Source organism: Cydia amplana, chromosome 1, assembly GCF_948474715.1.
Source record: "Cydia amplana chromosome 1, ilCydAmpl1.1, whole genome shotgun sequence".
NCBI classification, from domain to species: Eukaryota; Metazoa; Arthropoda; class Insecta; order Lepidoptera; family Tortricidae; genus Cydia; species Cydia amplana.
In genome coordinates this window covers 17320805-17348134 of record NC_086069.1, presented here as the reverse complement: position 1 = coordinate 17348134, position 27330 = coordinate 17320805, and the positions used below count along the sequence as shown (strand labels likewise).

At 40.2% G+C, this 27330-nt stretch overlaps 3 protein-coding genes across 3 annotated transcripts in view; 2 read left to right on the top strand and 1 right to left on the bottom strand.

Moving 5' to 3' along the window:
- Positions 1–1214, top strand: part of LOC134648429 (uncharacterized) — a 132915-nt gene extending 131701 nt beyond the window's left edge. Inside the window, exon 3 of the mRNA XM_063502984.1 lies at positions 1200–1214. The gene's annotated coding sequence lies outside the window, so the exon portion shown is untranslated. The remainder of the gene's footprint in view (positions 1–1199) is intronic.
- LOC134648240 (striated muscle preferentially expressed protein kinase) overlaps positions 1–12571 on the top strand; it is a 99611-nt gene extending 87040 nt beyond the window's left edge. Inside the window, exons 2-6 of the mRNA XM_063502763.1 lie at positions 1812–1940; positions 4829–5512; positions 8028–8126; positions 10253–10738; positions 12161–12571. Coding sequence (XP_063358833.1) covers positions 1812–1940; positions 4829–5512; positions 8028–8126; positions 10253–10738; positions 12161–12547 — 1785 coding nt within the window. The 3' untranslated portion in view covers positions 12548–12571. The remainder of the gene's footprint in view (positions 1–1811; positions 1941–4828; positions 5513–8027; positions 8127–10252; positions 10739–12160) is intronic.
- A 1747-nt stretch (positions 12572–14318) lies between these two features.
- Positions 14319–27297, bottom strand: LOC134648147 (uncharacterized). Its single transcript, XM_063502663.1, has 14 exons — positions 27167–27297; positions 26943–27070; positions 26546–26594; positions 25933–26053; positions 25538–25618; positions 23933–24111; positions 21721–21826; positions 21106–21237; positions 19101–19259; positions 17511–17849; positions 17083–17158; positions 16718–17006; positions 14896–15050; positions 14319–14437 (listed from the first exon to the last, which is right to left on the bottom strand). The coding sequence occupies exons 1-14, from the start codon at positions 27295–27297 to the stop codon at positions 14343–14345; spliced, it is 2040 nt and encodes a 679-aa protein (XP_063358733.1). The 3' UTR covers positions 14319–14342.
- Between the last annotated feature and the right edge of the window lie 33 nt (positions 27298–27330).

The window sequence follows — 27330 nt, the reverse complement described above, 5'->3', positions numbered from 1 at the left end:
AGTCGTCGTCAAAGGCCCTTGCCTCCACACAATATCCAACTTAATGCAAGGAGCTCTAAACACAATATTCAAATGGTGTAGAGAAAATGAATTGTCCATTAATCCGAGCAAGACTGTATTAGTACCATTCACAAGGAAACGAAAGCTCGACTTAATGGACAAATAATACCATTCTCAGAAGAGGTCAAGTATCTAGGGGTTATTTTCGACCAAAAGTTAACTTGGAACCCTCACCTGAGAAATATTATACAAAAAGCGAAAATGGCCATGTGGTCTTGCTGTCGAATGGCAGGAGCAACATGGGGCATAAGACCCAATATTGCTATGTGGTTATACACAGCGGTAGTGAGGCCAATTATCACCTACGCCTCCGCAGTCTGGTGTAACAAAACCAACCAAAAGACGGCAATAGAAACTCTAAACAGCCTGCAACGCACGGCTTGTTTAACAGCGACAGGCGCCTTCTCCTCGACTCCGGGGGCGGCCCTAGATGCACTGCTGGACATTATACCACTCCATCTGCAGGTGCAAAAGGAGGCCAAGCAGTGCGTCTACAGAATATGCACGCTAAATAGGCCAAAATGGCGCTCCCAAGCATTAGCCAAACTAAAGGCCTGGGTTTTTGCAAATACAACCCTTAGCATGCCCACTGATGACACGCACACCGAATGTCAGTTCACCAAACTGTACACAGTAGAAATACCTCCTAGAGACAAATGGACTAACAACCAAATGTACGTTGAAGAGGGAAGCCACATCTGGTACACGGATGGTTCAAAGAAAGTAAATGATGTAGGATGTGGGATCGATGGTGAGAGACCTAAGCTCAGAGCTAGCGTCAGCATGGGCACAAAGGCCTCAATCTTCCAGGCAGAAGTCTTCGCCATCAACAAATGTGCGGAGATTAACCTGGACAGAAACCTAAGACACCAACATATCTACATCAACTCAGACAGCCAGGCTGCTCTGCTGGCACTAGAATCCCTTGAGTCAAACTCAAAACTAGTCCAGAAATGTAAAACAAACCTAAATGCACTGGCTAACTCCAACAAAGTCACACTTAGATGGGTACCAGGGCACTCCGACATTAACGGAAACGACGAAGCAGACGAACTTGCAAGAAAGGGCGCAGACACACCCCTGGTCGGCCCAAAACCGTTCTGTGGAATCACAAAACGGGATGCATATTCTCTGCTCAGCGACTTAGAAAAAAAGAGAGCAATCGATTGGTGCAAGTTCGCTAAAGGACAAGTACACTCGAAAGCTCTAATCAAAGGGTTCAACAGCAAAATCGCTAAGGAGCTTCTGGGGCTCAAAAGGCACAAAACTTGCGCGGTGACTAGAATACTGACTGGACACTGTAAGTTGGACAAGCACATGTTTCAAATTGGCAAGAAACAAGATGCGACATGCAGGTTGCCAGGAGTCAGAGGAGACTGCTATGCACATTCTCTGTTCCTGTGGACCACTAATGTCAAAAAGAAGTACCTACTTAGGGCGGCATGTATTGCAACCCTATGAGGTACAGAACGTTACGGCCCAAAGCATCTGTAATTTTCTGGATGCAACGGGCATTAGTAATGAACTTTAAAGGGCCGTCACAATAGATCAATACGTGGTCGACGTGACACTCAAAGGCCCGATACCACCCCAATAATAATAATAATACACAGCGATTCCCTCCATAGAGACGGGTGCTATCTTCGATTTGTTTTTTATTATTCGATTTAAAGTTTGGTTATTATTTATACAACGCTCCTGGTTCATAGTTTTGAGAGAACTTGTTGTAACTATGATTCCTTGGTTTCCAGACGGGCGGTGGAGACAGCGCCAGCGGCGGCTCGGGCGGGTCGGGCATGGAGTGCCTGCAGCTGCGCTCCCAGCCGGAACCCTTCCACTACCTCATCTCGGAGCAGGCTAAGTCTCTCGTCGCCCTACAGGTAACTTATATTCAGGTGTATAACACATTTACAAACTGATCCTTATGTAGTTTTTTACTGAACCGATATACAATGGGCACGATGCTGGTATTCGGTCTGGTTCTTCTACTCCCGTCAACTCCTATCCTCGACTGCACCAGCCCCACACTCCCCACCTGTATTATTGGCTCGCCGGTGTCTCGGGCAGGAAGGTCAGTTGAGCATGCCGGGGCGGCAGATGATGGGAGGAATACATAGGCCCGAATACACGCCCTAGCTCGGAACAGGTTTGTCTCGACGGTGGTGGTTGTTAGCATACCGTAGCATACGCCTCTGACCGACGGCCTGGATCGTGCCAGCCCGTGCATTTGAGCAAGCTCGATGAGCCTCTCCGTCCCTCCCTCTCTTGTGTGACTAACGCTTCTGCGCCCTTGCAGCAGAACTGCTGGCTGGCGCAGTCACTTAACGGTAACGGTAACGGTGAACCGATATACAATTATTTGAAGAATCGAAATTTAAACCTAAACAGTACTCTTACCATGAGCTTGGTCAGTAGAAAAAGCAGCCAATTTGAAAAATGTAGTCACGAGACTCACGAGGGATAGATCTCCCATATACCTACATTTTGAATGTTGCGCCCGTTTCTACTGACAAAGTTGCCTACCATATCAAAAATCTTAGCCGTTTTCCCAGTATACATATTAGGTATATTACATTATTTAATATATAATACATTATATAAATTTGGCTTTACAATTTACGAAACAGGATAAATTCTCGGTTAAATCATCATCAGGTACATTGTGTAGCATTACGTTGCTTATAGTCTCATTATTAGAACTTGGGAATCATCTGCAAAGCGGTATTTATGGATCATTTCCACGACCAATTACTATCAATTGATTATTTCAGTAGTTCAGTTCGTGCAAATCAAACTAGAATCGTTTGAAATGTACTTAACTATCAATTGACGCACGATTTGGACCACCTGCCTAGTCCTATCGATTCACGATTAATTCGATGGACTCTCATTACTTTGATGCAGTTTGTACTTATTAATATAGAAAATTAAGATGCTATGAAAAAAGGCTTCACTACACATAGAGGTGAGAAGTTCCAAAAACATTATGAATCTGTTTTATTTACGGGAAACCTATATTTTATATTTATACAGGTGTCCCATAAGTGACACGTCACAGTGACACTGGAGGTAGACCGGGCCAAGAGGACCCAAACCAACTTAACATGACCTCAGTAAAAGTGGCACGGTTTTCGAGTTATTGCCAAATTAACGAAAGATGATAATAATTCCTATTTTATTGCAGGAAGGTACATGTATTATACCATTTTTGAATTTGCATGACATGCTTAATAAAGTGACGTTATTTGCTCATTACTTTTCTAGTATTTTTTTTTTCACGAAAGTTGGTCAAAGTCGAAATTAATGTCTCGCTGTGATTTTATTTCAAGATTAAACCAGTATTTTATGGCATTTTACATTGTTTATCGACAAAATACCTCATCAGTTATCTTAATTAACTATTTATGATATCGTACACATAAAAAAAACTAACTTTGAGACCTTTCCGAATGCACACTGACACTAACAATGTTAAAAACGGGCAAAATTCATGAAAAACCTTAATTTGGCAATAACTCGGAAACCGTGCCACTTTTACTGGGGTCATGTTAAGTTGGTTTGGGTCCTCTTGGCCTAGTCTACCTCCAGTGTCACTGTGACGTGTCACTTATGGGACACCCTGTATAAAGGCCTGTTCACACCGGGTGCGTGTACGTAGACGTGCACGTGCGCATTGTTATACAAATACAGATCCTTCTTATGAGAGACCGCAAACCGCTTGTGTGACGTGTAGATACGTGCGTGATACGCGCACGTGCACGTCCATGCATACGCATCCGGTAATCCGCTGGCCTTAAAAAGAGTTCGGTATATATAGTAAATTAGTAGGCCACAGACAAATAATAAGGCGGGTAATGGCCCATAATTATTCACATGAAGTACGATTCGACAATGTATTATCGGATGATTTATCTTTCTTGTTCGTTAGGGCTATCCAAATTAAATGGCTAAGAATTTTTGGACCGTGAGACTGAATGAGGGCTATTGTTTCTTTTGTTTAAACACGTCGAAATGGTGGATTTGAAAACTACGTACCTAGTACGTACCTATGTATGGGCAAGAAAGTTGGTTTTTGTAAAAAAATGGGTATAATGTATGTTACCAATTTCGAAAAACCTTATCCCAACTATAAATAGTACTTAATATAATCACATAGGTTCGAAAGACGGACTTTCATATTTATTTAGTTTTAGTTTAATTTTATAGTTAAATTCCGTTTTTAATACGAAATGTATTATTAAACTAATATATTTAGGTACTTAAGAGGAAATAACAGCTGAACCCCTTCTCAGATTTGAGAATTTTAGGTAAATATCTTCGTCGCGCTGACGGGGTCGGCTCCTAAAATTGGTGCGATAAGAAAAACTGCATGTTTGGCGAACAATCCTACGTAAAAATCTCAGAAATCGAGGTTTCCAAAACTTAACCAATCGTAACAAAAGTGTTTGACCGTTTTGATTTTTGCCTTTCTTGTTGCCGATTTTGTATGCGCCGTAAACAGCCTATGTTTACGGCGCATTTATTTGGCCGTTTGTATAGCTTTTTGAAGTAACCTAGTTCTTATAAAAACAACAATAAAAAAAAACTAGACGTTCAGACACAGGTAATAATATTGAACTCGTATAAAAAAAATCTATCTAGGGCCAAAATCCAGAGAGGAAAATGTCGAAATGCGATAAATAATAAAATAGTAATGGAATAATGTAGGTAGGTAGGGTTTTTGATCATTTAGTTATTTGTGTATGTACAATAAATATTCGTGTTACAGGAACTCCAGAATGAAGTCGGAGCTTTGCTCGAGTTCCGCGATCTCGTCATCGAGACATTCCCGAATCTTCGGTCGAAGATGGCGCCGTCGACTCCCGCCAGTGGGACCCGTCGCGACTGGGAGCCCGGCGTGCGCGTGCGACGCAAGCTGGCCGGCGGCGGCGGCGACGCCACCCGCACCAAGCCGCAGCCCTCCGTCCAAGATTCCGGCTTCAGCACCGAGACCTCCTGCGGGAAAGACGCTCAATCATCATCCGCCTCCCGATCCCGCCCGCTCGAAGACGAGCTGTGGGCACTCCTGGACGTCATCCAAAGGAAAGGCGTCAGATTACGGGACGAAGCGGAGTTGCTACGAGGCGAGCTCGACGAAAGACCCTCGGGCGACACGGCGGAGGAATTGTTCGCGAGAGCGCTGTCGGGCTGCGGAGAGTGTTTGGACGTGAGACGACTTCGCAGCGAAAGGGATGCGTTGCTCTCCAGAGCGGCCCAGCTCGAGGCCGAGGCGGCCGCCACGCCGCCGCGCGCGTCCTCGTCGCCGCTGGGCCGGCTGGACCGCGCGCTGGACACGCCGCCGCGGCCCCCGCGTGTGCCCACGCCGGATTCCAAGAAGTTCGCGGCGATTCTCCAAGAGAGCAATCCCGTGGAACTTCAAAGACAACTCCTTAGCTCCACTGTACAGAATCAGGTAATAAGGTCTGCTCTCTTACGTAGTTTGGCACTTAGCTTTATGATTATGAGTAGGTATTATAGTAACTTTTACGTTTAGTGAAAACTCAATCTTACTTCCGCAGTCTTACTTCTCCAGAATAAAGTCTGTTTTCGCGCAACACGCAAAATGTTCCTAAACTGCTAGCTATATAAATTTAATAAAGGCAGTTTTGCGAGCGAGGAACGAAAATGCGTTATGAGGGACAACATGATACGTAACTTTGCGGTGTGAAACATCGGTTTTGTTAAATGTGAGTGAGAATTCTGTATGTAGTTGTAGAGCAATTGTGTATTTTGTGATTGAAATAAAATTTCCAAACAGAAGCTTGAAAACGACGACACGCTTGGTCGCTTGTTAAAAAAAGTTGGCATTGACCTGTTTATGTTTTTATTTTCGTAAAAAAACCTCCTTCCTATTTTTTAAGTCGGGAAAATAGTTACCCGCGAAAAACGAATCTAATGACAATGACACCTCATTTACCAAAATCGACTTAGTATTTTTGACGATACGGTGGTTCTTTGGGTTAAAATTTTATTTGTTTACTGTCTGCGTACAATTCATCGTATTTCCTTACTACAACCTTTTAATTATATATACATATTACATCGTCAATCGTTGATTTTATATTTATTTGATTAGGAGCTAGGAGGAGGGAGAGGGAGGAGTTGCCAGATGTACAAAATATAAGGATTAGATGACCAGTCAGCAACAAAAAGTATAGAAGCTTACAAAAAAATACAATAACGTTTTCTCATTATGGCATCTTTTTACTGACCAAAATCTGAATGTCTCCAAGCTTCTAGGTTTCACGTTCAGCGTTTGCATAATAGGTAATTTGTTAAAAAACGTCAATTTAGCGGCGGTTTCGTCGGTAAGTCGGCCAGCCTCGTTAATTGCAGAACTACTTAGGTAGTGAGGTAACAGAGTACGTGCGAACTGCGATGTTTGTCGCGCTGCTCCGCGCCACTGGCACAGAATAAATAATAGTACCTACTACCGTACAGAAATGACACTTCCTAATCCTTCAAAACCGAAGTTTGCAAGCGATTCAGGGACGAATCATGTTGTCCTTTTCTAATGTATAGCACTATCCCTTTAGTGACATTAGTACTATTATTACTATTAATACTATTACCTAATAAAATAATAATTGCTCGTTGCAACGCTCAACCGAACGAAGCCGAGAGCGCCTGAAGGGTCCAGTGTCACCCCACTGCCACTGGCAACTTAGCGGTCGTGAACACAAAACCGTACCTACTTAAATACAAAAGATATGAACATTGCCATTTAAGGACTTAAATAGTAATTATGCCAAGCCGGAAAATCTTTCAATATTCTTTTTGTAGCACCAAAACGGAAATACGCTAAACTTAAATAATTATGATGAGTTTGTAGCACCAACACCAGCCAATTTACCATTGACTAAACACTTCTGTCACGAACAGGAAACAGAAGTCAAGGGTACTTACTGATTTCGCAGCTTCCGCACTGCGACGGATATTTGGACACCTAATTTTTGTATAGATTCTTGATGAAATAGTCGTAAACCGACAACGCGCGGTGGGGACATCATAAATTTGTGTCATGCCGCTAACGAGGGCCCGTCAAATGACGTAAGAACTAGATTTCGGCAAATTACACGGAAGAATAAAAAACGAACTAATGGAGTGTGGCGGTAGGCCAACCGTATAGAAAAAAGAGAATAAGAATTGCGTATTTAACTAGTCTCTTTGTTGACCGTAATCGCTTTTTGCAACACTTATACGTATTCGTCCTTGAGACGCATAATAAAATGAGTCGCTTCTTCTTAGCGGACTTAACGTAAGAGATAACTAAATAGCCTCGTTATATATTATTAAATTTCATTAATGCCATATTATAGTACTTGAACTATTTAAAACCACGTTTATCCTATGATTATTTATTTATTTAAACTTTATTGCACAATTTGCACAAAATACAAAGAAGGGATTACCTATTTTATTAGGATTTTAAATACTGGGGTTTTATCCACGCCTGACCTCTAGCGTGTTTTTCCTGTTATTCATATATCAGGTACTTGGTTACTTATTGATAATGCAAGGCTGGGGGTTGATCACGGGCTGTTAGAGTATAGAGTGGTGTAGGATACTCGTATAACTCAAACTCGGTACCTACTTCTGCTCACGTGCTAAAATTGCGTTTATGTGGGGTGAGCTCGAGACCTTCGTAAATGCTTCAGCGTCAGAGGGCCTACCGCGAACATGGAGATTTCGTTATCTTCTGCATCTGTTGCTCTCGCATATAAAATTTTTGATGTTGACGATAAGGCCTCTGTTTAGTATTTAGTCTGTGCGTTGAGCCATCCCGTAAAGAATTGGGTGAGGTCCTGGGTTAGTATAATGCCGCGGGCTTCGAGATTTTTTTCACAATAACTTATACACCTTCAGGCTATTGATTTATAAATTAAAAAGTTTACGCCCATTTAAATATTTTTTTATGAATGTTCCAGGTGTTACGTGAATGGATGAGCCGCGCTGTAAAGCAGCGCACGACATTACTCGAGCGGCTGGAACAGGCCCGCGATCTAAACGAAGACCTTAAATTTCGGGTAAGATAGCCTATATTTTTGTTCACTTAAGGTGCGATGTGTTCAGCCAGTAGTTTTTTTAGATTATAACTAGCGACCCGCCCCGGCTTCGCACGGGTTAACAAATTATACATAAACCTTCCTCTTGAATCACTCTATCTATTAAAAAAACCGCATGCAAAATCCGTTGCGTAGTTTTAAAGATCTAAGCATACATAGGGACAGACAGACAGCGGGAAGCGACTTTGTTTTATACTACGTAGTGATACGGTTGCCAAAAAATATGAGAAACAATCTTGAGGCCTTTTTCTAGTACCTAGTAGCTTATCGATTCGGAACGATTAAGCAACTTTCGCTCGACGAAACAAATCACGAACGCGCTTGTTTTTCACCAACATATAAATTAAAAAAAAAACTCCATTATATCGCCAATAAATAAGTACATACTTATTTTGCGAAGCTAATGACAATTGTCACAATAAACACGACAATTGTCACGAAATTCCGACACAGAACTCATTTCCTGTCAAGAATTACCGAAAGTTTAATAGAAATTTCGTGTGACAATTGTCATCATCATCATCATAAACTTCGAAAGAGAAATACCTGTTTTTTGCCGATATAAAAAAGGTTTTTTAAATAATGATGATGGTGGCAAACAGGAATACGTCCCGCCCGATGGTAAGCGGTAACCGTAGCCCATGGATGCCTGTGACGTCAGCAACAGTGACATTTGTCGAATTGTCGCACCTGTCGCCGTGGTGAAATAGGGGCCTGAACGCACTGCACCTTAAACGAACGTAATAATTATTTACTAATCAATCAGTAATAGACGGACTTTGGTCATGGATGCTTCGGATTCTGACTTATTGTGACATTTGTGACCAATCACGCTCGTAAATATTTAATGAACTGCTAGAATTCTTAAATTTCCACATGGTTTAGATAATTCTTCTTCCTCGCGTTATCCCGGCACTTTGCCACGGCTCATGGGAGCCTGGGGTCCGCTTGGCAACTAATCCCAAGAATTGACGTAGGCACTAGTTTTTACGAAATTGTGTTAGTTTTATAGTGTTTAGATATTTACCTTATTAAATAAGAAATTAACAACACTAATGAGTATTGAACATAACTGTAATTGTTTACTGTTCCATTATTGTAGCGAGTTATTTTATTAACCTCAGATTGTATATTGTGTTCAAGGTCTCCTCACAGTATTTAAGTATAGTACAAAGGTTCACCTTGCCCTTGCCGTCTCTATTCATGAGCTTGAATAGACAAAGTCCTTGAAACGTCGAATACCTACTCCCCATTACATACCTACGTAAATACACCTACTTACCTGATAAAAAATAAATAAAAGTAGGTACTTGCAGACGTTATTGATAAAATTGATTATGTCTATAAGTTTGTCAATAGTTAGTGAAACAAGATGTAGTTTCAAGTGCGTGATGAACTGATGAAATACATTATGCACTAATCCCTTATCTTATCTTTAATGTATAAAGATAAAAAAGATAGTTTATTCAAGTAGGCATAATTACAATGCGCTTATGAACGTCAAATAAAGTTACCGTCAAATAAAGTTATAAACCGATCATATTCAAAATCATTTTCATGGAAATTATTTGTTAAAGAGCTTTATTTCCCAAAGCTTTTTTTTTATATTACTTAAAGACCTATCAAATGATGTGCCACATGTTTATATAAAAAAACATGTATGGAGGGTCTTCCTAAAACATATTTTTATACATTCTGAACTAAGTAGCGGCTCATAAAATTGAATACGTCGTATGAGTATGAGTATGAAACACGTGTGCTTTGGTAATTTAACACACATCATTTTAATTACAATATACACAAGTGTATTAAGCAACAACAGCTCCCTTTTATCATAATGTACTATTCATAGACACGCAAAGGGTTTACAGCCACGTAATACCACTACTATACTTGGTCAACCAGATCTTGGCAGTAGAAAAAGGCGGCAAATTTGAAAAATGTAAGCGGGAAGGGATATCGTCCCATAGAAAACTTGAATTTTGCGCCTTTTTTTACTCACAAGATTTGGTTGACCAGCTATACTTTATAACTTTATGAGCACACTATTTAAAAGAACCAAAATATGTTTTTTTTTTCATTTGCAGTTAGAAGAGAAGAGCGTCGAATTAGACAGTGTAAAAAGTCGCGTGCGGCAGTTAGAGGGGGAGAGGGAGGTTTCGACGGAGCCACCCTCGCCGACGCCGCCCGCTGCCGCTCCCGCCCCTCCCGCCACGCCCGTCAGCCGCCGCGGCCACAGCCCGGAGCGGCGCTCGCACAGCAGCATGCGCGACATGCAGCCGCTGCCCATGCCGGAGCAGGAGCCGCGCTCCACGCCGGACACGCCGCGGCGGCGGCCGTCGCGCATCCCGCTGCACACGGCGCACAAGGGCGCGGCGCCGCGGCCGCCGTCGGCCGCGTCGGCTCGCTCGAGCGCGTCGCGCGGCCGGCCCTCGCTGCCGCCCGCGCCCGCGCCGCCGGCGCGCCGCACGCAGCCGCCTCACGAGAACAAGGTGCGCGCCCTCCTGGAATACATGTTCCAATTCCAAAGATTCCGGCCGAAAGTTACCGATCCCAAACTAACCGTGTCGTGTTAAACCCACCGTGTGACAGTGCACCCAGTGACTCACTAATATCGCGTCCCGACCGTTCTCATGTTTCGGTTTTGGTTCTCAAGCCGCGGGCGAGCCGGGCGACGCGGGCGCAGCATCGCCCTTCGTAGCTCACATGCCATTATGTCGATCGTAAGTTTTCGTTTTTCATTTTCTTTCCTTTAGCTTCGGTTCCGTTTGACCCTGGTTTAACATTAAGTTTTAAGTTGTAGTTTTATTACTTTTAGTTTTCTTGTAGTTGTGACGGTCCTGAGTAGACTAAGTAGCATGTTACTAACGATATCGTATTCTGTAAAAGTGATGGCTTAAAATCGAGTTAGGGTTTTGATATCTAAACGCTTTAATAAAATTGGTTATGGATTGATAACCCCTAGCATGTTGCATTCAATGTAAATTTAATCAAGTGTAACAATAACGGTCTGATGCACGAGCACCTATAGGTGGCATTAATTCTACAATGCATGATATTGATTTTTGTCACTAAATATTGATGAGTTTATGTGTTATTTAACTTGGTATACATTTTTTTAAATATTGTAAAAGTTGCCATACAGAGGTGATTACTATTTTATTATGTAACATTTGTAAAATCGAGAGTAGCGATTTTTGCTAACCTGCTAGAATCCTGAATCAACCAGCCATTCCTACTATTCCTAGCAGTTGTGTAGAAACACGTAGTGGACCTTTCGTAGACCATGTAACCGATTCTATTCAATCGGAATAGTTATTGTTATAGCAATTCATTCGTAACAAATTATTTTGTCTTAAACATAAAGTTAGCATATTATTAGCCACTTGTTGCTATGTTTGTTCAAATTGTATATTTTACGAATAAACATGTAAAGTGAAATATTATAACGTATTCGTAGTATAAATCTATTATAATTGTTGAAACATTACGTCATGTAATTTTATTAATCCTTTGGACTGATCTATATTATAATTATAAAGGACCATGGTAAGTTAAAAAATAAGTTCATAATAATCACAAATTGGCCTTCGACAATACACTGTAGATTCACGTTTGTTCACTTTTTTGTCAGTTTAGTTCTTTGGTTTAGTTGGTTTTTTATTTTTACTATATTAGACATAGTGGCATAATGGCAGTTATTGGCAATCCACTACGTAAATTATGGTCGAGTTATCATACGGCTAATGCACTGACTGATGTTTCCGATCACATTTAGGGGAATTAAAGTAATGTTTGAAACACTAATTTATTTAAGTAATAAAGCAAAAATCACATAGGTATAGAAAGCGAAGCATTTTTGTACGAACACAAAAAAAAAGTATGAATATAATTGCATATTGTCGGGCTTTGCATGGTTTTAACAAGACTGATACCCATCGCTTTCCTCCCGCGACCTCGGCTCAGACTATTCACTTCGTTTTGGGTGTTGACAGAGTCGGCGAGCGTCGCGCGATTCCGAGCCGGAGTTGTACCCGGACTCTCTCAACTTCGTCGTTTCGGAGTCTCGGGTGGGAATAGTGACGGAGTACTTGGCCCGCTCCGAGCGACTGTTCTCCCGGCTGCGGCCGCGGTCGCGCCCGCAGCCGGCCGCGCTGCCCGACTACCGGCTGGCCTACCACTCGCCCCACAACCTGGCGCTAGAGCTCACCAAATCCATCCTCTACGAATCCGCAGACCGCATCGACACCACAGCCAAGTCCGTCGGTTCTGGAGACTCCCTATGGAACGGCAGGCCTCAGCAGTATTTCGAGAGCATGAATTACGCCGAAAACGACAACACGAATGAAACCGATTGCGATAATGATTCTTTAGCACCTTGAGAACATAACACTGCGTGTACTGTACTTACCTAGTTAATTTTTGAGTCTTTCTGTTAGTGAAACCTATCTTTGGACTCTCTGGGGTCGCCTCGCATTTGTGACGCCATAGTGTATTTCCATTTTCAGATGTATCATTCCATGTAAAAGGCACTGTTAGAGACGTCTCGAGAGATCTGTGATAACGTCACGTTTTATAAATCGTCGTCGACGATAACTTTGTAGCGTTTTTGCAGACGTTTTAATGAACTTTTCGACTAATGTGAGTCTTATTGTTACCTCTAACAATTATGAGACCCATTTTACAATGACTTTTGATTCAAGTGTTTTTAATTAAACAAATTAAATATAAACTCTTAGATACGTAAGTAGAAGTTCTCTCCAAGTAATAATACTACGCAATTGTACCTACATGGTTCCTCGTCTCCGCTTTGCTTTCCGTAATGAAATGGGATGCTTGGAGAAAAAAGTAAAACAATAATATTTATTATTGCCAACTATTATTATCTAAAATGCTATTTCAATATTACGCGCTTGTATTTATCTCTGAGATGCTCCTTGTATAATTAAACGATTGTGCCGTAACGGTAGCTATTTTACATGTCACGTCATTCCTAAGGCTATAAGAACAGACTGTAACTATATACATTGAGTGAGAGCTTGGAACGACTGTAGCAAGGCTGTGAAACAATTTGTGTGCTTGAAGTTGTGTTTCATTTCATGTAAGGGGGTAGGTATCTTAGCATTAAAGATATTACGGAAATGGTTCACACGGTAAGCATTGGGTGTAAGTATCGATTTATTATTTATATGTACTATTGTTATTTAAAAAATTCTATGTCCAGAAGTGAACGTCCGAACGTCGCATGGCACGTCTACCGTCGCCGTCGCGCAGTAGTGTGAGGTTAGTTTCAATTATAGGGTACCTACTGTGCGACACGTTTCATAAGACAGCGCTCGGTAACTAAATAGTAGGAGACTGATTTTGTATAAATTATTAAAAAAATAGTGATAGCTTATACCAAGTTAGGGAGTTTCCTTTCAATAATGCCCTATTAATGCTTTCTCTTTTATGTTTGTATGTAAAAATATTGCCTACATGTGAATAAGTGTTACTGAATTAGACATTAAAAATATTCCAATTCTGTAGTATATGACTGTATTTTATGTAACATAAGATTAAATGTAGCCTATAAACTACCTATCGATAATTATTTAAGTCAACTCATTATTGTACAGATTTCAAAGGCGATGTTAAGGTTTTGTAAATTATTAAGCCACTACCTACCTACAATTTAAGATACTCATAAATTTATCTAGTTGACTTGAATCTAGTTGATGACTTATGTACAGCTGTACAGAAATCATATCATTATATACAAATTATTCAATTAAATTGTTCATATCAATTGTTTTTTTTTTTATTTCATTAAAAATCATGTCTTATTCGAAAAAGTTTAATTATCAATTAATATACACATCCATACAAATGTAACAATTGAAATGACAAACATTATAAACTTAACAGAGACTATAATATAAAGATCATAACAATCACAAATCAATGTCAACTTTAACTAACGTCAAGCGGCAGAAGTAACTAATAAATAGTTAAAAAACAAGCATAAATTATCATTAATTAGAAAACAAATTAGACACATTATTAATCAACAATATAAACATATACCATAAAGTTCATGTCTTAACCTAATAAAATAGACTATAAAAATAACTTGATATTTTAATGTCAAGCTGAATATAAGTAATGAACTTACATTTGAGTGGAAATAAAAATTGACTAATAATTATTAAATTTAGGACCCAAAAAAATGTCGAGTATCTCCAAAGTGTCCGGATCCTTACGTACTTTTATGAAGCCGTGTTGTTTCAGTTCTAAAACCAAATATAAAGTTCCATTAACTGTTGGCCATTTCAGTCGGCCAGTACTAAGTTCCAATTTAATTGGTCCAGTAGTTTCGGAGTAAATAGGCCGTGACAGACGGACCGGCAGACAGACGCACGAATGATCCTATAAGGGTTCCGTTTTTTTCCTTCTGATGTACGGAATCCAAAAAAGTTGAAAAAATATTTGGGAATCCCGTATATCGCTTTAACCCTTTCCAGGCTGCACCAATCTACAAGGTTTTCCCAAAAATTCCAAATAATATATTCTAATGAGCTTTGATGATTCAATTCGAAGACAAGTCACATTTCCCAAAAGTGCAATTTTTATGTGAACCTGAAATCGGAATTAATTCTATTGGCGCATATCGTACTATGCCTGGAAAAGGGTTAAAGTTTAACCTTATAGTGATTTAAAAAAAAGTTGTATATAAAGGAAATGTACTTACTCAGTATTGAAGTGAAACATCGAGCTGCGATAATACACTTGTAGCCTGGAACCATAGGCCCGAATGACATGAGAGAGTTCATGTTTAGAGGCTGTATCTCCGCTTTAACCATCTTCAAGATCTTCACCATCGTGCCTTCCGTGCCCCATTGATCGCTGCGGAAAAACATTAAAGTGGTATATTTTAATCTGTGAAACACACCATTCTTACAAACTAAAGTGATGTAATATACCTATATACTAAAGAAAAAAGCGGCCAAGTGCGAGTCGGACTCGCCCATGAAGGGTTCCGTATTTAGGCGATTTATGACGTATTAAAAAAAAACTACTTGCTAGATCTCGTTCAAACCAATTTTCGGTGGAAGTTTACATGGTAATGTACATCATATATTTTTTTTAGTTTTATCATTCTCTTATTTTAGAAGTTAGGGGGGGGGGGACACACATTTTACCACTTTGGAAGTGTCTCTCGCGCAAACTATTCAGTTTAGAAAAAAATGATATTAGGAACCTCAATATCATTTTTGAAGACCTATCCATAGATACCCCACATGTATGGGTTTGATGAAAAAAAAAATTTGAGTTTCAGTTCGAAGTATGGGGAACCCCAAAAATTAATTGTTTTTTTTTCTATTTTTGTGTGAAAATCTTAATGCGGTTCACAGAATACATCTACTTACCAAGTTTCAACAGTATAGTTCTTATAGTTTCGGAGAAAAGTGGCTGTGACATACGGACGGACAGACAGACGGACAGACAGACGGACAGACAGACATGACGAATCTATAAGGGTTCCGTTTTTTGCCATTTGGCTACGGAACCCTAAAAAAGTGATCTAGCCCTCCAGTGGCCGAGGCAGGAATCGAACCTGCGTCTTAGGCTTACGGGGCTAACTTCTTTTCTGCTAACTTGTAGCAGTCGTAACATTGTGATTGTTCAAGTCAAACATTCACGAAGAAATTCGTACATCGACCCGTCTGTTCCTATCTATATCGCATGCGCATAATTATATAGCTGTCCTGCTTGCACAGTGTCGTTGACCGCCGGCACCATGTGCGGCTCAGCAATATAATTACGCGCGTGCGATAGAGATAGGAACAGGCGATTCAATGTAGGAAATGTCCTTACTAAACTCGCCGTCATTAGAACTTGCGAACTATGTAAACAAACAATGTAACTTTGTTTTGTGACTGTTTCTCCTTGAATTTTCACACTACCCCATCAAACACAATTCAAACTATACACATATACACTATTGAAACGGTCCGTTCCGTAAAATAAATAAATATATAACTGTATCTTGGATATTTAATTAAAAGTTTAAAATGGTTTCATAAGTTAGGTTATTAGGACCTGATGGAATGACGTTTTTGTTTCTTTTAAATTCTACAATTGTCTATGATGGGTAGCGTTTTTTTTTTAATCTAATTTTTATTGAGGCTTTGAACACTCTAGGTGAACATGTCAGCCTCATATGGGTAGCGTTGTGACTAAAGTTTGTGATATAAACCCGTTACACACTACGCAACTCACGCTCTGTACCTACCGGCGCGGTTGTAAAATACATCAATACATCATTCTTAAGTACCAATTTGTCTTCTGATCGTGATTAGAAATAAGTAACTACTTGTGACAAATTAAAAATAAGTAACTACTTGTTTTTTAATTTTGGTATTTTATTACTCGATATGGCTTGACATTAGTAAAGTAGTAAGTAAGAGTCTTGCCCATCACTAGTAAATTCATCATTCAGAGACAATTTCAATATGGCGGTTTGTTTACATAGTTCGCAAGTTCTAATGACGGCGAGTTTAGGTACGTACCGAATAAACCTCTTCGAGTCTGTAGTGTGGTCTGAGTCTCCGAGCGAGACCTTGGTGCGGTCCAGACTGCCCAGCATGGTCTCCGAGCTGTCGCTGCCGCGCCGGCGGCTCTTGCGCGGCGGCTCTTCCTCCTCCGCCTGAGGCGCCTGCTCCGGCTGAGGCATGTCGGCCAGACCCGCCTCTTGTAACATCGAAGTCAGGACTCGTTCCGGATCGGACGGCCGTTGTATCTCTATGTTTGGTATGATCAGCTGTGTCTGCCAGTTTTCCGGGATGTTCTCTTTTTCGACTGAAAGAAGAATGTTAATGTGTGTATGTATATTCTAGTCATGTTTGATCATTCCAAAGTAGCCATAAATGCTTACCGATTTCTGGCTCGACCCGAAGGTTTTGGGATTGACTCCCTCTGAAGGATGTGTATCCGCATCTCGACTTTTTGGTCTGTGAAGAAATAGCAGCAACACATTAGTTTATTTATACCTTATCGCAATGATCAATAATATGGCAATGAAGTTCACATTTCCTACGTTTTACCTATTCTTTGTTAAAACAAGTGTGCCAAGTTTTACACTGATATAATTTACTAAATTGGACTAAATCATGTACATAAATAACCTGCAGGACCAAAAAAGCAATGTCGAACTGGAAACATCGGAGATATGAATGTCGGGACTTGAAAGTTCCGGTTGGGTAAAATTAATGTATAACATGACACACGTGCATGCATATGTCTGTTACGGACAGTCGGGAACAGTAGAAACGATGACTTTCTTGCGAATTGACGAGTACTTACTAGACTTGTGTTTAGATCCTCTCGCGAGGCCCTCTTCTGAGTGGCAGCCGCCAGCTTCTGCGTTGGCAAGTCGGCAATGTCCTTCTCCACGTCGACAGCGCTAAGATCCGGCACCGCAGTGGACTGGTTCAGAACGGTCTGCTCCTCGACCGGCTGCTGGGGCTCCTGCATTTGTGGTTCAAGCACTTGCTCCGGCATTTGTGGTTCAAGCACTTGCTCCGGCATTTGTGGTTCAAGCACTTGCTCCTGCACCTGCGGTTCTTGCACTTGCGGTGGTTCTTCGGGGATGGGCTCGAGGACTGGGACGGTGGCGCGTCGAGCGCGCGAAGCAAGAGCGAGCTGCAATTCATTATATTGGCTTGAGCTTTTTTTTGAAAACATACATTAGATCAAAGCTTTAGAACCGGCGACCGCAGGCGGTGAAACAAAAAATTTAACAATATTTTGAACCACCAATCAGGCAGTTTGATCGTTTAATTCCAGACAACGATTTGGTTTGTTTCATTTGGAAATCGAAGGAAAACGATTTCGTAATTCTAATGTGAATTATCTGGCACTGGCACCTCAGTCTTCATTTTTTCAACAATTACCTAACATATTGTGCATGGTGATTATTAAGCAACGGAAACCAAATGTTTTTAATGGGTCAGCCAACATTTATTGCGATTTCTATATCTATGAAACATATGTGTTTTATCAACAAAAACAAGTATGGAGGCCTACTGTTTATTAGTGGTTTATTATTATCTTCTGAATTTAAAAGTTCAACAACAAATCCAGAAATAAATAAAAATATGGTTATTTTAACAACGCGAGACTTATTGCTTTGGTTTCCTCCGATAGCGGTGCCGTCATATAGCGGCCGTCTCCATACAAATACTACGACATCCATATTTAGCCGTATTATTTAGTATGGAGACGGCCGCTATATGACGGCACCGCTATCCTAGGAAAACCGATTTTTAGTCGACGGTTTTATTTGTAACAAGTAGGTAAAAATTACGAATTTAAAAAAAGCGGCCAAGTGCGAGTCGGACTCGCCCATGAAGGGTTCCGTATTTAGGCGATTTAAGACGTATAAAAAAAAACTACTTACTAGATCTCGTTCAAACCAATTTTCAGTGGAAGTTTACATGGTAATGTACATCATATATTTTTTTTAGTTTTATCATTCTCTTATTTTAGAAGTTACAGGGGGGGGACACACATTTTACCACTTTGGAAGTGTCTCTCGCGCAAACTATTCAGTTTTGAAAAAAATGATATTAGAAACCTCAATATCATTTTTGAAGACCTATCCATAGATACCCCACACGTATGGGTTTGATGAAAAAAAAATTTTTGAGTTTCAGTTCGAAGTATGGGGAACCCCAAAAATTTATTGTTTTTTTTTCTATTTTTGTGTGAAAATCTTAATGCGGTTCACAGAATACATCTACTTACCAAGTTTCAACAGTATAGTTTTTATAGTTTCGGAGAAAAGTGGCTGTGACATACGGACGGACAGACAGACGGACAGACAGACATGACGAATCTATAAGGGTTCCGTTTTTTGCCATTTGGCTACGGAACCCTAAAAACAGATCGTACCTCCATTTCTCTCTGTTGGTGGTGAGCGGCCGCGGCCAGGCCCAGGTTCCTGGAAAACAGCAGCTGAAGCGCGCGCGCCACGCGGCCCGACGCGCGAGCGGGCCGTCGCAGCAGCAGCTCTGCCGGCACGCGCAGGTCCACGATGTCTTCAGAGAAATCCTAACAACCCAAATTATACAATAATAGTAGGTAGGTACTAGGTACAGAAGATTCACTCTCTAACAAAACGCGTTTATTACGATAAATATGACCGCTAGGCGCAAGCCCGAGCAGGCGTCCGTTCCATAGCGGTGCGCGGCAACTACAATGGTCTATGGCTAGACAATAGACACTAAAATTGATGTGGGCCGCATGTACTTGCAGGTACTTGGAGCGACGCGACGAAATCGCGGAGTGAGCCACGCCTGACAACTAATTTACCTCGCATTGACAATTAATGTACTTCCAAGCCGAGGGAGATATCTCAAACGGGTTGACTGTAAACGTCTATTATTATAATTTAAATATACGGTAGTTCGAAATTTAATTTGTCAGACCTACCCGATTCTGCGGGGTAGGCGTAGATACCTACCTAGTTTTTATTGTTTTGTCCGACGGTATACGGAGAATCAAAGGAACCGTTCCAACTCTGAGTTGACACGAAAATGGAACTTAATTGAGAAAGTGACGACAGCGACGAATAATAGTACCTATAATCTGAATTAGGCTTACATTCTCATTTCTCATTCGGAAACTTCAGAATGTAGTTTCATTGTTTTTTTAAGCTACCCGCTCGATCCCTACATTGATGTTTCTGTTCACTTTTAAACATATTGGCGCAATTGGTAGTTTAAAAAATGGAATTTCACCTCTTCGGGTAAAGTTTAAACTCACGACCTTTGGGGACATTAATTGATTTATACATACATGTATTAATTTATTGATACCTATCGGTGTTATAAATTATATTTGTCAATTTGATATGAATGACTACCCACATCACAGCGCAAGTCGACATGAATAGTTTCATTGTTTTTTTAAGCTACCCGCTCGATCCCTACATTGATGTTTCTGTTCACTTTTAAACATATTGGCGCAATTGGTAGTTTAAAAAATGCAATTTCACCTCTTCGGGTAAAGTTTAAACTCACGACCTTTGGGGACATTAATTGATTTATACATACATGTATTTATTTATTGATACCTATCGGTGTTATAAATTATATTTGTCAATTTGATATGAATGACTACCCACATCACAGCGCAAGTCGACATGAATAGTTTCATTGTTTTTTTAAGCTTCCCGCTCGATCCCTACATTGATGTTTCTGTTCACTTTTAAACATATTGGCGCAATTGGTAGTTTAAAAAATGGAATTTCACCTCCTCGGGTAAAGTTTAAACTCACGACCTTTGGGGACATTAATTGATTTATACATATGTGTATTTATTTATTGATACCTATCGGTGTTACAATAGTATTTTATACAATCGTGATATAATGGAGAGCTTTTCAGTCGAGTACGAGATTGAAAAGCTTGATTATATCACTATTGTATACAATACTTTTTCTACGAGTCAACAAAAAAAAAATACTTAAAACTAGTAGAAGAATCATATATGTAGGTAAAAAAACCAAAAGTATACAGCTAAGATGCGCGAGCAGCCGCGATACCTTCATACTCATACGCGACCCCGGCCCCCGCGCCCCCGGCCGGTTGGTCAACGACACCTTCTCGTAACTCATGAGGCCCTGGTACTTGCTCCGCGCTTTCGATTGGTCAATTTCATTATAGTTGACTAAACTGTATCGAAATGAATATTATAGTTGACTAAACGGTATCGAAATGAATATTATAGTTGACTAAACTGTATCGAAATAAATATTATAGTTGAGTTGGGGTCCCATAGTGAAAAAAGTATGCGATTTCACTTTAGTCAGTCTTAATTCAAGCATTGCAGTCGACGAGTAGAAAAATTATATTTGTCAATTTAATTAATGTAATTGATATTAATGACTACCCACATCACAGCGCAAGTCGACATGAATGTTCTCGATTCTCGCGCGAAGGAACTTCTTGGAGAGCTGGTGGTTCTTGTCTATGATCAGCTTGTTCTTCCTGCGGCGCTTGGCTCGCGGCTCGCCCTCCTCCAGCGTCTACATTTACAAACAAAACATAAATACAGGCTCAGAAATTTAAATGAGGCTAAATCTAAAACAAGATACGGAAATTTACATATTTTAGTAGAAGTTACAAGGACACATAATACATAATTATAGTATTGGGTACTTTCCTCTACTTAAAATGAATTATTTCTCACTGTGCACGAAATAAAGCACCAGATAATTATTAGAAAAACATAGATAACAGTTATTTTTAAACACAATTTCTATTTAATAAATCGGATTGAAATATAAAAGGTAGGCGAGTTGACCGTGACGTCACTACACATGTTTTCATATAAATTCCATATTAGCAAATCGTTTTGACAGCTCTAAAAAAGAAGCCGATTTGACTAGTAGGAAAGTAGCCAATTTTCAAAAAATCGTACGCAGTCGGGAATCGAAACAGATGAGGGCTCGAAGTTCGCTACAATACAATAATTTGACACAGTTTGTAGTATAATAAATAAAAAAAACCTCTAATGTGACGATTTCCGGTTCTTGCGGCGCGGGCTGCGCGGCGGCCGGGAGCTGCGCGGGCGGTGTGGCGGGCGCGGCCGGGGCAGGCTCCGGCGTCGCGGGCCTACTGGTATCATTATTATTAAGTGTATTAAGTAGTAGGTAAAATCATAGAGAAATATAGTAAGACAAGAGTGCTCACTCCATACATCAGTTCAGACTATTAATTTCAGTGTCTACATCTAGCATCGAGTAGCGGAACTATCAGTACTGCTACTTGACAATAGATGTAGCACCGACCGGAAAGTCTTTTATCTCAACAGCATAAGACTTTCCGGTCGGTGCTACATCTATTGTCAAGTAGCAGTACTGATAGTTCCGCTACTCAATGCTAGATGTCTTTTTGGTACTAAAACTGATGTATGGAGTGAGCACTCTATGTATTTTTTTAATGTACGTACAGAGAGTACGTATCTAACTAAATTTTACTGTACGTACCTTAAGTGAAAAAAATGGACATAAACTCTTTAATGAACTTTCACGACTTCATTTTTGCAAAATACTGAAGAAATTGTCTACTCGTTAAGGCACGGTCGGTAGCAAAGGCCTGAGCGACTTACTTAGCAACAACTTACTTTAGCAAGCCTCTTCTCTTTGTAGTCACACACAACACAATATCTACCATGTGTTCATTTCGCTAAATAAAGAAATAAACGAAACTAACTTTTTTTCAGTGGGAACGGGCAGGTCCGGAGGCGGGATTTCAGGAATTGGGATCTCTGTGTGGATACGAAACATTAAAAAAAGAAAATAAACATTTCATAAATAATTGAAGGGATATTGTAGGTACAAGAGGTTTTCCCAAATAACTTGTGCAATATTTTCGTAGAATTGGCAGAAGACCGTTTTTTTATTTCAACTCTTCCGTTATGTGGTAGAAGTAAGTCTACTAAGTAGGTAACAATTTCAAATAAATAACCAAATTTGGCGACAAAAAATGACCATCTTTCAGAATTTAATGTCTCTCACGTAATGTAAGTCATGGAATTTTAGGATGTGCTGGGAACTGATAAGGTGTAGGGGAAGGGATTATTTCGCAAATATAGGTAGGTACATTAGCTCCAACTTAAATAGCATACCTTTATCAAATTCCTCAGGCAATAGATCCTGCGCTGTAGCTGTGAACAGAAAAAGAGTGACAAAATATTATTTGTACCTAAATATCATTAAACAACTGGGAACTACCGTCACTATCGAAATTTTCTTAGCTGTGACCATGCTGTGACTGTCACCAGTAAGAACTTGGTGGTAACAGACCAGAATAACCCTTCAACTTGTGGGAATTAACACAGAAATAACAATTTTTAATCGGAAATAACAATAGTATCTGCAATCTGTAGATCTTTTTGATATTAGCAGTTTTTTGGATCAAATTGTAATTGAGATAATCACGTAGAATCCCCAAATGAAATGGTTTCATGTTCGAACATGCGTTCCATGGTCTTTTCCAGTTCGGGCCCTAGACTTGTTGGTGCTACAGTCGGCGGTATTCAGGGCGCGGTTCGGGTCCGACGCGCCCATCAGAGCAAAAACAATAATATATATTTGGGGACAGTCATACACAGATCGACCTAGCCCCAAACAGCAAACCTTGTACTATGCACTATGGGTACAATACAAGATGACGATATACATACGTAAATACATACAGATTTTATTCATAGAAAACACCCATGACTCAGGAAAAAATATGTGTTCATCATACAAATAAATGCCCTCACCAGGATTCGAACCCGGGACCATCGGCTTCATAGGCAGGGTCCCTAACTTCCTACCCACTAGGACAGACTGCTGTTCAAAACTTGGAGGATATAATCAAACGGAGACGCCATGTCTGTAATTTTCTGTACAAAACAGTCTGCCGATTTTTGCGGGGGAGGGGAACGTCAAATGTATGCGTAACGTAAAAATAGCCATGTCAGATAAACGTCAGTCCATACATTGTGTATGACCGTTGGCCGCCTATTTTCGACAGAGGGGAAAGCCAACCCCCTAATGGCTACAACTAAACGGAGTAGCCATTAACACAGCCATTAGGGGGCATACCCCCTAATGGCTGTGTTAATGGCTACTCCGTTTAGTTGTATCCTCCAAGGTTCAAAAGGAAATTAAATGGTAAATAATTGTAATAGTCATACATTTTCTAAATAAAGTGGTCTCATGGTCAGACATGCGTTCCATGGTGTTGTCGAGCTCGAGCCTGGAGTGGTTGGCGCTGCGGTCGGTGTCGGCGGCGGCGTGGGTGGCGTCCAGCGCGCTGTGCGGGCCCGACGCGCCCAGCATCTGCTCCAGCGTGCGGTCCTGCAGCAGCTGCAGGGCCTGGTTGGGGTTCTCCTCGCCGAAACCGTCCTGGGAAGATAGTTCACCTTAACACTTGGAGGATACAACTAAACGGAGTAGCCATTAACAGGCTTTCCCCTCTGTCGAAAATAGGCGGCCAACGGTCATACACAATGTATGGACTGACGTTTATCTGACATGGCTATTTTTACGTTACGCATACATTTGACGTTCCCCTCCCCCGCAAAAATCGGCAGACTGTTTTGTACAGAAAATTACAGACATGGCGTCTCCATTTGATTATATCCTCCAAGCCTTAACAAGCTGTCTTTCACGGTTAGACTTTCGCTATGAAAACAAAAACATTATATATTATAATAGGTCGAACTGAAAAATATTTAATTGTTATTCCTATCCTGATCTCGATTTAGTTTAATGTTAGTTAAGTCATAGAGAAAAAAATACATAGAGTGTTCACTCCATACATCAGTTTTAGTAACAAAAAGACTATTAGCATCTAGCATCGAGTAGCGGAACTATCAGTACTGCTACTTGACAATAGATGTAGCACCGACCGGAAAGTCTTATCTCAACAGCATAAGACTTTCCGGTCGGTGCTACATCTATTGTCAAGTAGCAGTACTGATAGTTCCGCTACTCGATGCTATATGTAGACACTGAAATTAATAGTCTGAACTGATGTATGGAGTGAGCACTTTTGTCTTTATTTCTCTATGGTTAAGTTTACGTACTGACGCGAACTCTTAGAGAGGTGTCCACGGAAGACCAGCGTCAAGATACCTAAAGGTAACTTGACACCAAGCTGAGGGGAGACCTTTTCAGTGACGTTTATGCTTTGTATTAATAAAAGTGTACTTAATAAATTTTTTTCTTCTTCTTCTTTAAAAAAAAGTAATGTAAGTCACTTCACTAGCGACCAGTGGTCCGTATTTTCACAAATCGTACACTCTGGATGGAAAAAATCGGTCAAATGCTAGTCGGACTCGCGTTCCAAGGGTTCCGTACATTACCCAATTATTATAATGTATTTTTTTTTATGTGGAACGTACCCCGTAAACCCGTAGGGGTCGGATCAAAAACTAAGTAGGTAGTAGGTGCACATTTCTAATAGGTTTTCCTGTGATCTATGGGTAAAGAACTATTTTGTGTATTTTTTTTAGACCCAGTAGTTTCGGAGATAAAGGAGAGGGGAGGGGGGAATGGTCGGACGGACAGACAGACAGACGCACGAGTGATCCTATAAGGGTTCCGTTTTTTTACTTTTGAGGTACGGAACCCTAAAAATGTCCGTTGTTAGGTATCTACCCTACTGTGAAAGTTGTGAGACGTGTTCTATCTGATCTAGTTCTAATTTAGAATACGTCTTGGTTGCACACCGTAGCCGGTTGTGGCGAATGTGACACGAGTGCGATGGGATTACCGCCTGTGGGTTAAAATACACTATGTACAGTATGCCAGCATCAGATGCACTTACATTCGGTGGAAGTTGGAAGTCGGGAATGGTGGCTTCTTTCAGTGTGATGGCTTCGATGTTGGGCACGACATTACCACTTTGCTAAAAATAATAAGAATTGGGTATAAACAAAAAAATACATATATGTATGCAGTATTCCTATCTAATATTATCTATAGTACTGTACAAACTTACTACGTACCTTTATATACAGCTTGGCACTCCTACATACACATTTGTATTGCTAAGCTAATAATTTTACTGACTGTACTAAAAACATAGCCTTCTAGAGTGTAGTGGATATAATCTTATTAAATTGTGTATCGTAGAGCTAATATCAGGTTGCACTGGTGGAGTAAAAGTTCATGTGATAAGAACTAGACGCTTGACTAAAACAGTAACTAGTTTTTATTTACCCGTATCATTTCCTCGACTCTTTCCTCTGGCTCCGGGACAGGTTCCCTCTCCGGAGCTGGTAGTTCCAACATCGGCACCATATGTCTCTGCACCTCTTCTGGTTCATTTTGCATGTTGAATCTGGTTAACACATGTTGATGTTGTTATGCTATTTATTCTAGATGTTTTTTTTATAATTTATCCCATACATACAACTAATCTTACACATGTACAAGGACTACTACATATTATGCATAAAGATTTAGAAAGATTCTGTATTTAAAAATCAAAGATATAGTAGTGCAATCTCCACTCCACTAAAAATTGTGTGTCATAATTTATTTATGAAAAACAGCAGTAGAAACATTACTGTTTGTATTGTACTAAGTTTTTGCCAGCAAGGCAAAGCTTGGTACCAACCAGGTATGCTGTGTAGGGGTACCACTGATTTTTAAGAGGAAGTAGTATCAGTTCAGGACTTCTAGATTAACGTTAATCACTTGGCCACTTGACTATTGCATGCCATTTGGTTAGCAGCTAACCAAATGTTATGAATGGGATGAAGAGAAGTCTTTCAAAGTAATATATACCTGGTCTACCATATTATATGCACACAATAAAATAATAACTTACTTTTTGTTTGAGTTCTTCATAATTCTTGCATTAAGCATGCATAACTCAGCTGAAAAAGAAATAAAAGTGACATAGATCATATTGGTATCTCTGTTCGGAAAGAGAAGAGTCGTGGAATGTATTGGGCCCCATACATTCCATGACTCTTCTCCTTCCGCACAGACTCTATAAACATAATATTTAATCTTAGTGAGCAAAGTTGTCATGGCCTGGCCATGATGGCCACTAATATGTAGAACAACTTTGGTGGAGTATTGACATGCTAGTTACTATAAACTAAAAGGATTTATAATCTATTTATGCAATGTAGGGAGGTCATGGAAGTAAACACCCATCCTGGCGCCTATGGAAACAACTATAATTTAGACACTAGTTTAATTTTAGGTCTTTTCCTTACTTATCATGCTGTTGACTTTCTTCTGATACAGCCGGACTAGTCCCCGCATGAGTTGAGAGCTGAGACGGAGCGAAAATCGGTGTGAGGGGCGACCAGACTCATTGGTCATAACTTGTAATAAGTCATCGCTGAAATTAAACACAAATAATACGTAAGTCAAATATTTTAATCAAGAATCTTTACATTGGTAATTTTAAAAGGATCCGAACTGAAAAGCAACTTACCAAATTTTTCTTATATCTTGAGACCATAGTTGGCGTTGGGTTATCGCAGCAAAACAAACAGGCCAGGAATCCGCCACCCAACATAAATGAAATCTGCCCCCTTTTTTCAGTGAATTTTCAGGATAAAACATTTTTATAATTCAAATTTTAGTTAATTTACATGC

Bases quoted from the DNA above. Each gene is read 5' to 3' on its own strand.
- LOC134648147 (XM_063502663.1), bottom strand. From the start codon at position 27,297: ATGTTTTATCCTGAAAATTCACTGAAAAAAGGGGGCAGATTTCATTTA. The intron at 27,071-27,166 runs GTAAGTTGCTTT...GTTTAATTTCAG, and splicing joins CAAGATATAAGAAAAATTTG to CGATGACTTATTACAAGTTA. The intron at 17,159-17,510 runs GTAAGTACTCGT...ATTTCTTCACAG, and splicing joins AGGATCTAAACACAAGTCTA to ACCAAAAAGTCGAGATGCGG.